General features: G+C 53.0%; 1 protein-coding gene across 1 annotated transcript; it reads left to right on the top strand.

Annotated features, from left to right (window-relative positions):
* The first annotated feature begins 9,727 nt into the window (after positions 1 to 9,727).
* LOC141478103 (olfactory receptor 14A16-like) lies at positions 9,728 to 10,645 on the top strand. The gene has a single exon (XM_074167239.1). The coding sequence runs from the start codon at positions 9,728 to 9,730 to the stop codon at positions 10,643 to 10,645; it is 918 nt and encodes a 305-aa protein (XP_074023340.1).
* The last annotated feature ends 331 nt before the right edge of the window (positions 10,646 to 10,976 follow it).

Genomic DNA, 10,976 nt, shown 5'->3' with positions numbered 1-10,976 from the left:
GTGGAATGGGAACGGGATTCCGGAACACACTGATGGGGATCAAAGGTAGAGGCATTGACAGGGTCTTCATGAGCCATCAAAGACAAAGAGAGCCATTGAAGCCCTTCACGAGGAGCCAACCCGACAGCTCGGATCCCTCAGCTTTTACGCTGAGCATGGGGCAGATGGGATGGAACACCCAACTGGTCAGTTTGGGTCACCTGACCTGTCCACACCTCCCCACAGGTGCAGCCCCTCCATGGGGTAAACAACCAGGTCAGCTGGCCCTGGGTGCCACAGAAACGAGTATACGCAAGAGCCTCTCTCACTGAACAGAAAGTTGGGTCCGATCCACCCCAAACCAGGACAAGTCCTGACTCTGTCTTCCATAAAGGGCCTTCGCTTCCCGACCAAGACCTATGGCATTATCTTGATGTCGCACCCCCAAGACCCCATGGTTTCTCTAGGAGGTCTGGGCTACCGTCTTCCTCCAGTACCCAACTTGCAGACCTTCTGGGATCTCTATTGTCCAGTCCAGATTTAGACCCTCAAAAATGCATGGCTTGCAGGCCTCTTCTACACTCTGGTTGCTCTGGTTTGATGTTCACTCGTGGTTACACCACTGACATACACACCAACATTAGATGCACATACCTGTCTTGCCAGATTCTGGCCCCCCAGAGAGCACAAGACCTGATGACATGGGGTTCCCTCTCCAGTGTCTGGCACTTTGGGCCTCCATCTGTACATAGAGCAGAGAGCTCCCTCAGCCCAAAAAGCTCTTGTAAATGGAGGTGTTAAAAAAACAGGATGGGCTGCGGTGACCAGGGTCAGGGCACGGCCAGGAAGTGTCCTCACCAGCCACCTCTTTACACACGACCAGCTCCTGTCATCCCTTTTTCCCTCTCTTTTCCCATGCTTCTTCCTCCACAAAACTTCTTGATCCCACCCTTTCCCTTCCTTTGGTCCTTTCCTAGACATCCCATGGGAAGTCTTGCACAGTCCCCAAAGGTGCTGTCTGGCTTCACAGCACCAGTCTCAGACCTCCGAGGCAGAAACCCCCATCCTCATTTGGCAAGGTCATCCTGGCAGGCTCTCCCATTGACCCACTTGGTGAATCATTCACGCAGGTATGTTGGAACTTTCTTGGAATTCATTTTTTACTTTTTGGGTTTTGAATTGTTCCTCTGAAAACGTGGCAATTCATGTCCTAGAGATAGCAACTCAGAATCACAGAATCACAGAGGTTGGAAGGGACCTTTTAAGATCATCTAGTCCAACCAATGAAAAAAAAAAAAACAAAAAAACAAACACCAAACACAACACAAAAAAACAAAAAAACAAAAAAACAAAAACAAAACCACCACACACGCAACCCACACACACACCACCACACCACCCAACACTAATCCATATTCCCAAGCACTATGTCAACTCCTCTCTTGAATACCTCCAGGGATGGTGCCTCAACCACCTCCCTGGGCAGCCCATTCCAATGCCTGACAACCCTTTCAGTAAAGAAATATTTCCTAATATCTAACCTGAACTTCCCCTGGCGCAACTTGAGGCCATTGCCTCTTGTCCTATCATCTGTAACTTGGGAGAAGAGACCGACCCCCGCCTCTCTACAGCCTCCTTTCAGGTACTTGTAGAGAGCAATAAGGTCTCCCCTCAGTCTCCTCTTCCCCAGACTGAACAACCCCAGCTCCCTCAGCCTCTCTTCGTAAGACTTGTGCTCCAGACCCCTCACCAGCTTCGTTGCCCTTCTCTGGACCTGCTCCAGCACCTCAATGTCTTTCCTGTGGTAGGGGGCCCAAAACTGGACGCAGTACTCGAGGTGGGGTCTCACCAGTGCCGAGTACAGGGGGACGATCACCTCTCGGGTCCTACTCACTACACTGTTCTTGATACAGGCCAGGATGCTGTTGGCCTTTTTGGCCACCTGGGCACACTGCTGGCTCATGTTCAGCCTGCTGTCGACCAACACCCCCAGGTCCTTTTCTGCCAGGCAGCTCTCCAGCCATTCTTCCCCAAGCCTGTAGCGCTGCCTGGGGTTGCTGTGACCCAAGTGCAGGACCCGGCACTTGGCCTTATTGAACCTCATCCCGTTGGTCTCAGCCCATCGATCCAGCCTGTCTGGATCCCTCTGCAAAGCCTCTCTACCCTCCAGCAGATCAACACTGCCACCCAGCTTGGTGTCGTCTGCAAATTTGCTGAGGGTGCTTTCGATCCCCTCGTCCAGATCATTGATAAAGATGTTGAAGAGAACCGGCCCCAGTACCGAGCCCTGTGGGACACCACTCGTGACCGGTCGCCAACTGGACTTCATTCCATTCACCACCACTCTCTGGGCCCGGCCCTCCAGCCAGTTTTTAACCCAGCGGAGAGTATACCCATCTAAGCCATGAGCATCCAGTTTCTCCAGCAGGATACTGTGGGACACTGTATCAAAGGCCTTGCTAAAGTCTAGGTAGATAACATCCACAGCCTTTCCTTCATCCACCAAGCGAGTCACTTTGTCATAGAAGGAGATCAGGTTTGTCAAGCAGGACCTGCCCCTTGTGAACCCATGCTGGCTGGGCCTGATCACCTGGGCATCCTTCATGTGTTGCATAATGGCACTCAGGATGATCTGTTCCATCACCTTCCCAGGCACCGAGGTCAGACTGACAGGCCTGTAGTTCCCTGGATCATCCTTCCGACCCTTCTTGTGGATGGGCGTCACATTTGCTAGGCGCCAGTCGGCTGGGACCTCCCCAGTTTGCCACGACTGTTGGTAGATGATGGAAAGTGGCTCTGCAAGCACTTCTGCCAGCTCCCTCAGAACCCTCGGGTGAATCCCATCTGGGCCCATAGACTTGTTTATGTCGAGGTTATGGAGCAAGTCCCTCACCATCTCCCTTAGAATTACGGGGGCTTCGTCCTGCTCCCCGCCCCTAACTGCTAGCTCAGGGGTCTGGGTACTCGGGGGACACCCTACTCCACTGCTAAAGACCGAGGCAAAGAAGGCATTCAGTACCTCAGCCTTCTCCTCATCCTTTGTCACTATGTTACCTTCCATATCCAGGAGAGAGTGGAGGTTCTCCCGAGTCCTCCTCTTGCTATTAATATATTTATAGAAATTCTTTTTATTGTTTTTAACATCCAGGGCCAGGTTCAGTTCTAGCTGAGCTTTGGCCTTTCTAATCTTTTCCCTGCATAACTTTACTACACCTTTGTAATCTTCCTGAGTCGCCTGTCCTTTTTTCCAAAGGACATAAACTTTCCTTTTTTCCCTGAGCTGTGACCTTAACTCTTTGTTCAGCCAGGCCGGTCTCTTCCCTCGACAGCTCGCTTTCCTGCGCACAGGGACAGCCTGCTCCTGTGCTTTTAGGACTTCTTCCTTGAAAAGTGTCCAGCCTTCCTGGACTCCTTTGCCCTTCAGGGCTGCCTCCCAAGGGACTCTGTCAAGCAGACTTTTGAAAAGACCAAAGTCTGCCCTCCGGAAGTCCATGATGGCAGTCCTGCTGGTTCCCCTTCTTGCTTCCCTGAGAATCAGAAACTCTATCATTTCATGATCACTGTACCCCAGACGGCCTCCAACTGTTACATCCCCCACAAGTTCCTCTCTGTTTGCAAACAGCAGATCAAGTAGCGCTCCTTCCCTAGTTGGCTCACTCACCAGCTGTGTCAGGAAGTTATCCCCAACACACTCCAGGAATCTCCTAGACTGTTCCCTCTCAGCTGTATGGAGTGCCCAGCTGATATCTGGTAGGTTGAAGTCACCCACCAGGACAAGTGCAAGTGATCTCAAGACACCTGCTAGCTGCTTATAGAACATTTCATCAACCTCTGCATCCTGGTTGGGTGGTCTGTAATAGACTCCCACCACAATATCAGCCTTGCTGGTCCTCCCCTTGATTCGTACCCACAGGCACTCAACTCTACTATTACCCTCATTTATCTCCACACATTCATATTCCTCCCTAACATACAGGGCCACTCCTCCTCCTCTCCTTCCTTGCCTGTCCCTTCTGAAGAGCTTGTAGCCATCCATTGCAGCACTCCAGTCATTCGATTCATCCCACCACGTTTCCGTGATGGCAACTACATCATAGCTTTCATGCCGTACAATGGCTTCCAGCTCCTCCTGTTTGTTGCCCATACTACGTGCATTTGTGTAAATGCACTTTAGCTGGGCTAGTTTTCTTGCCATTTTTATGGGGGGGTGAGGCCCAACACCTCCCTGACCATGCTCAGACCCTTCTGTGGTATCCAGCCTATCACTGTCCCTCATGTCATTACCACATGGGTTACCATCCTCCACCTCTGCTGAGGCAACAGGCCACAAGACCTTGCTAGCACTTTTACCCATCGGCACTGGTAATCTGCTCCCAGGCTCCTCCTTAGTAATCCTGCTTTCATCCCCATCCCCCTTCAACCCTAGTTTAAAGCCCTTTCAATGAGCCCTGCTAATTCTTGTCCTAATATTCCTCTTTCCCTTTGGGTAAGGCTTGCCCTACCAGTTGCCACCTGGTCTAATGTCCTATAGAACATCCCATGATGAAAGAAACCAAAGTTCTGACGGTGACACCAGCCTTGGAGCCAAGAGTTAATCTGCTGGCTCTTCCTGTTTATACCCTCATCAATCCCTGCAAGTAATGGGATGGAGGAGAACACAATTTGTGCTCCTGATCCCTTAACCAGCTGTCCAAGGGCCCTAAAGTCTTTCTTCAGGGCCCTTGGACTACTGTTAGCTACCTGATCCCTGCCTACTTGAAATACCAATAATGGATAGTAATCCGAGGGGCGGACCAGGGCAGGGAGATTTTTCTTTATATCCTTAATCCTGGCCCCAGGGAGGCAGCAGACTTCTCTGTGGGAAGGATCCGGTCTGCAAATGGGGCCTTCTGTTCCCCGCAAAAGAGAGTCACCCACCACAATTACCTTCCTCTTTTTTTTTGTTGCTGAAGTCCGAAGGCGTGGGGGTGGCTGGCTGACTCTGGGTAGTTCACTGTCTAAATCCTTGTCCCTATCCTCGTATGCCTGGCCCTCGACTTCCAAAGCACCGTACCTATTTTGTAGGTGCAACTGGGAAGGTGACAGGGGCTGGCAGGAGTTTTGCTTGCCCTTCCGAGGAGGGACCTGCCTCCATTCCTCATTGTCCCTTAGGTTCCTTTCTTCTGCCTGGTGACAAGCAGAAGGGAGATCATCCACATCCTGCAGAGCCTCTGCCCCACTCCTACGCCTCAGTGTACGGCTCCACCAATCTATTTCGCTTTCACTGTCTCTAATACTTCTAAGTCTATCCACCTCTTCCTTCAGTTCAACCACCTGCCTGAGTAGGTGGTTTATTTGATCACACCGCACACATGCGGTGTCTCTGGCTCCATTAGGAACACATGCCAGGCTGAGGCATTCACTGCAGCTGGAGACCTGCACAGACACGTGTTTTTGTGGGACCTCCGTCTGAGTTTCCACATTCTTCCTTGTGGGGCATTTTGCACGTGTTGGGGGCATGTTCTTGTCTAGAGCCACGAGGGGATCGACAACTGATGGCTGCTCCCACCCGCTGTGCGCTCGTGCGCTAATATATTTGCCCTTGCTCTCACGCGCACCCGGCACGCGCTCTGACTCTGCTGCGGCTAGCTGCCGCTGTCGCTGTCCGCGTGGTCTGGGCGAAGCTCGCGCTATGGCCGCTTTTAAGTTTGCCGCGGCTCGCCCGGCCCGCCCCCAGACACGTCAGCCTCTCGCTCCCTCTCGCGATTCCCGAGTCCTTTCGGGCCTCTCCGCCTTCCCTCGGCCTCTCCGTCTCCGGGAAGCCCCCTCTAGCTCGAGTTTAAAGCTGCAGCACTCACCGCTGCCGCTGTCGCTGTCCGCGTGGTCTCACTCTTTCTTCTTTATGGGAGTGCTGGGGACTAGGTCAGATTAAAGTGCCTCCATGGTGTATGTCGGTATTTGCAGCCCTGTGCAGAAGGAGTTGGGGCTATTACAATCAAAGAATCATAGAACGGCTTGGGTTGGAAGGGACCTAAAAGATCATCTAGTCCAAGCCCGGTGCCGTGGGCAGGGACATCTTTCACTAGTTTGGGTGTCTCCAAGTTCCTGACCTCGGACACTTCCAGGGATGGGGCATCCACAACTTCTCTGGGCAACCTGTTCCAGTGTCTTTTCACCCTCATCGGAAACCATTTCTTCCTTATGTCTCATCTAAATCTACCCTCTCTCAGTTTAAAGCCCTTGCCCCTTGTCCTGCCACTACAGGCCTCGGTAAAAAGTCTCACTCCATCTTTCTTGGCCCATGACCACTACGTTTCCATCTGCAAACACCGTGGAGAGAGCCCAGGGGTCTCCCGAGATGGGGTTTGGAGGCCTCAAGCACATGACCAGTATAGAGAGGCCCTGGGCTCAGTGGTATGGGGACCGTGGACAGTATAGGAGTGGCCTGAGTGTGCTTGAAGGGTGGTCTCGGAGCTGGTGGAGCTTCTCTTCATAGTGGAAAAGGGCATGAGAAAGAAATAATGCCACAATGTGCATCTGGGAAGGTGCAGACTGGACTTCAGGAGAAAAAAGGTGTCACTCCAAGGGCAGTGCTGTGGTGCAACACGTCACCCAGAAGGAGTCTGGATCAGCCCAAGGCTTTGTGCTTCAAGGAAGGGCCAGGGAGGGCGAGAGATACCAGCAAAGGAAGGTGACAGCAAGGTGGGGCAGCCGGGTGGATGACTGCAGCCTGCAGGGAAAGAGGCAGAGGTGACGCGACACCGTAGAACAGCCCGAGGTGGAGAAGACAGAGGGATGTGGCAAAGGTTGAAGCCCCCTCACAGAGCCAACCTCTTCATGTCTTTGGTTATGGCTCTTGTCTCTGCTGCTGGTGCCTATGAGGAGACAACTGATCCTTCCAGCACTGGGGCCTCGCTGCCTCCTTGTCCACATCCAAGTAGATTCTGTGATTCTGTTGGTTGGACTCGATGATCTCAAAGGTCCCTTCCAACCAAGTACATTCTGTGATTCTGTGATTCAGGAGCCTGGGAGGTGTCGGACCATGGTCCTGCCCTTGGCATTGCACATCTCCACGTCACACTGTCCCAGGAAGAGCCCTGAGGAGTGAGTGAGGGACAGGATCTCCCTTCCCAGGGGCTGGGGGTCAGGCCTTGGACCTTTGGGTGATGGGGTCGGGGCCTGGCCCTTTGCATCAATGAGACACATCAGAGCCACCTTCACCTTGCTGTTCAAGACCTGACATCACTGCCTCCAGGTTTCTGCTCTAACCGGACCCTGGGGACAATTTCTCAGTAGTGTCCCTCAGTGGGACCCATTAGCACTACAAGGAACTTTGGAGCTTGACTCTGACTTGGACTTCTGGAGAGGTTTCTTCAGTTTCCTCTCAGCGTCTGAGGTTCACGGACTCAGCATCAAACCCACCAGAGGGGTCGATAAAACGCCTTGGGCTGGTCCTGTGCTGCTGAGCTGGGCCGGGCTCCTGGGGTGGAGGGAGCTCCTGGCAAGGGGCAGCGCTGCAGAGAGACAGCTCTGCCCAGGAGCAGCTCCTCTGCCAAGCGCAGCAGGGCTGAGGGGGCTCCCAGCGTATCTCAGGGAGGCAAGCATGGCAGAGAGAGAGCTTGAAGGTGCTCAGGACTGGGAGGATGACGGAGAGCTCACTGGAGGAGAAATCTTTGCAGCCCTTGAGAGGGTAAGTCTCCGGGTGCAGGGCAATGCAGGAGTAGTTCCTGGAGGGATCTGCTAAAGCTGGCCCAGCCACAGCTTATGGGATCTGTAAGGGAGGGCATTTGAAAAGCTGTGAAGCTGAGTGTGCCAGCCAGGGGTGCCCAGGGCTGTCCTTCCGAGCAGGGTCTCTGCACCCCAGGGCTCTGTGTGCCAGGGCAGGGACTCTGCCACCTGCCAGGGTCAGATCTCAGCCTGCCCGGGGAGCTCCCCATGGAGCTGTGGGGAGAAGCTGTGGGTGGAAGGAGCGACCTCTGGCAGGGAAGGGTTTTTCTGTGTGTGCTGTGTGGGTCAGGGCTGCTCACAGCTCCACACCACTACAGGACATTCCCAGGAGACTTTTCAAGAAGCACAGCAAGGAGGGGGCTACATGAAAGGGCAGGATCCTGTTCTTCCAATCTGCTACTCTGCGTTATCCAGGTGGGCAATGGGACAGAGAATCTCATCTCTCAGTTTAGGAGCAGACACTGAATTTCCAAATCTGTTACTTTTAGGGGTGAATACACTATATGAGTAAACCCCTGGCAGAGGAGGGTTTTTCTGTCAGGAGTTTGCTGTGTGGGTCAGGGCTGCTCACAGCTCCACACCACTACAAGACATTCCCAGGAACCTTTCTAGGAATACAGTAAGGCAGGATCTACCTGAAAGGGAAGGAATCTCCTACTCTGGGTTGTCTGGGTGGGCAATGGGACAGAGAAACTCATCTCTGCCTTCAGAAGGATGCACCTAAACTCCTAATCTGTTCCTCTTAGGGGGTCAAGAGTACCAGAGAGTATCAGGAAGCCACACACCCTGGCTTACAGACAGCATCAGCATCGCTTTTCAGCCTCCTCATGTGGCCCTGATGTCCCCACGGAGCCTGCACAGCCAGAGGTGGCCCTGTGCAGTGCCCGGCTGCTGGGAGGTTCTGCAGGGCAGAGCTGAGCCCCAGCGGGTGGGATGGGCTCTGGGAGCAGTGGCAGGAGGAGACCTGGGGAGAGAGAAACAGCTCCTGGCAGGGACAGCCCCGGGCAGCAGAGAGATGGGCAAGGGCTGGGGGGAAACTGCCAACACGCACTGGGGGAGGGTGCCTTCAGGCAGCTCTCTCTTGGCCCTTCCCTGGAGATGTCTTCTGGGCAGTGTCTGCTGGGCAATGAGCTGACTCTCTCTTTAGAACCTCCCACCCTCGGGACCCCTGACTGTCTGCTTTGCCTGTCCTGCTGGCCTTGCGAGCTGCCCCCAGAAAGAAAGGCACAGCTCTCCCCTAGGATCCTCGGGGGAGGTGAGCCTTTCCTTGGGGGGGCGGCACTCTCCTCTCGGAGCCCTTTGCTTCTCTCGGAGAGGGGTTGTGTCCTGCTCCCTCCATCACAGCTCCATCTCTGGGCTGGCACCGAGAAGAGTTCATGGATCTGCCCTTCAGAAGAGTGTTTTTCTGCTCCTGTATGAGTTCAGATATTTGTGGTTTTTAAAGAGCGATTTGTGTGTGAAGTCATCTTCAAGGCCACACAAGCGAAAGCGCAGGGCAGATGGGAAAAGACCGATGGACGCTGCAGCTCTCCTGGCTCTGCTCTGAGCCACAGAGAGCTGAGCCCTTTTGCTTGTCCTGTCTCTAGACTCTTGACATCTTCAGTGATATATAAACGAGGATTTCTACCCCTCAAAAGAACACTCACCAGATGTGATGGGGGAAAATACCAAACATGCCAAAATTATGATGAGGACACGCTCAGCCTCTCCTCTGCAGCCCACGCTCTGGAGAGTCCTGAGTGCAGATATTGAACTTTGCATTAAAGGTGGATTCCATCTGACATCCCTTGTGAGCGTGGGAGCTGTCACAAAGCAGCTCCCATGGACCCACTGCAGCAGAGCAAAGCTGACTCCTCAGCAGCACACGGGCTGAGGTCCTGCTCCTCACACCACACTCAGCCAGCACCAACCAGAGAAAGGAAATGCATTTCAGCTGGGGGGGATTTCTATGAGAAATGGAGAGGTTTTGCCTAAAGAATTGTGTCTCATATTTTTCCTCTTTTTATTCTTTGGACAGAGTCCCCAGGGGAAGAAAGAGAATATGTCCAACGGCAGCTCCATCACCCAGTTCCTCCTCCTGGCATTCGCAGACAGGCGGGAGCTGCAGCTCTTGCACTTCTGGCTCTTCCTGGGCATCTACCTGGCTGCCCTCCTGGGAAATGGCCTCATCATCACCGCCGTAGCCTGTGACCACCACCTCCACACCCCCATGTACTTCTTCCTCCTCAACCTCTCTGTTCTTGACCTGGGCTCCATCTCCACCACAGTCCCCAAAGCCATGTCCAATTCCCTGTGGGAAACAAGGAACATCTCCTACTGGGGATGTGCTACACAGGTTTTGGGGTTTTTTTTCTGTGCTGCAGCAGAACTGTATCTTCTCACCGTCATGTCCTACGACCGCTACGTTGCCATCTGCAAACCCCTGCACTACGGGACCCTCCTGGGCAGCAGAGCTTGTGTCCACATGGCAGCAGCTGCCTGGGGCGGTGGGTTTCTCCATGCTCTCCTGCACACGGCCAATACATTTTTGCTTCCCCTCTGCCAGGGCAATGCTTTGGACCAGTTCTTCTGTGAAATCCCCCAGATCCTCAAGCTCTCCTGCTCACACTCCTACTACAGGGAAGCTGGGCTTCTTATCTTAAGTTGTTTTTCATCTTTTGTTTGTTTTGTGTTCATTGTGCTGTCCTATGTGCAGATCTTCAGGGCCGTGCTGAGGATCCCCTCTGAGCAGGGGCGGCACAAAGCCTTTTCCACCTGCCTCCCTCACCTGGCCGTGGTGTCCCTGTATGTCAGCACTGGTATGTTTGCCTACCTGAAGCCCCCCTCCATCTCCTCACCAGTTCCAGACCTGGTGGTGTCAGTTCTGTACTCAGTGGTGCCTCCAGCTGTGAACCCCCTCATCTACAGCATGAGGAACCAGGAGCTCAAGGATGCCCTGTGGAAACTGATGACCAGATGATTTTAGAAGCGATAAACTGTCTTTAAGAATGCTTTATAAAGTCTTTTTATGCAAATGACTCCTAATGTAACTCTTTATAATCCAAGGACATCTTCTTTAGTTGTTGTTAATTTTGGTCGTGGGTTTGGGGTTTTTTGTTTTATTTTGTATAATGTTACCCAGAAAGTAATGTTATTGTGCTGTTTCTAATTGCACATCTGTCCAACTTTGTGAGGCCCACAGACTGTGTAAATGAGAACCCAAGGTCTCTGCGTGTTTAAACAAAATAAGGAATCTTCAAGTTACTTGTTTGCCCAAGACCCTCTTGTGAGAACTTCCCTGGAGCTGCAGG

This window comes from Numenius arquata, unplaced genomic scaffold (genome assembly GCF_964106895.1).
Source record: "Numenius arquata unplaced genomic scaffold, bNumArq3.hap1.1 HAP1_SCAFFOLD_257, whole genome shotgun sequence".
NCBI classification, from domain to species: Eukaryota; Metazoa; Chordata; class Aves; order Charadriiformes; family Scolopacidae; genus Numenius; species Numenius arquata.
The sequence above is the reverse complement of the archived record's forward strand: the minus strand, read 5'-3'. Positions and strand labels throughout refer to the sequence as shown.

Bases quoted from the DNA above. Each gene is read 5' to 3' on its own strand.
- LOC141478103 (XM_074167239.1), top strand. From the start codon at position 9,728: ATGTCCAACGGCAGCTCCATCACCCAGTTCCTCCTCCTGGCATTCGCA.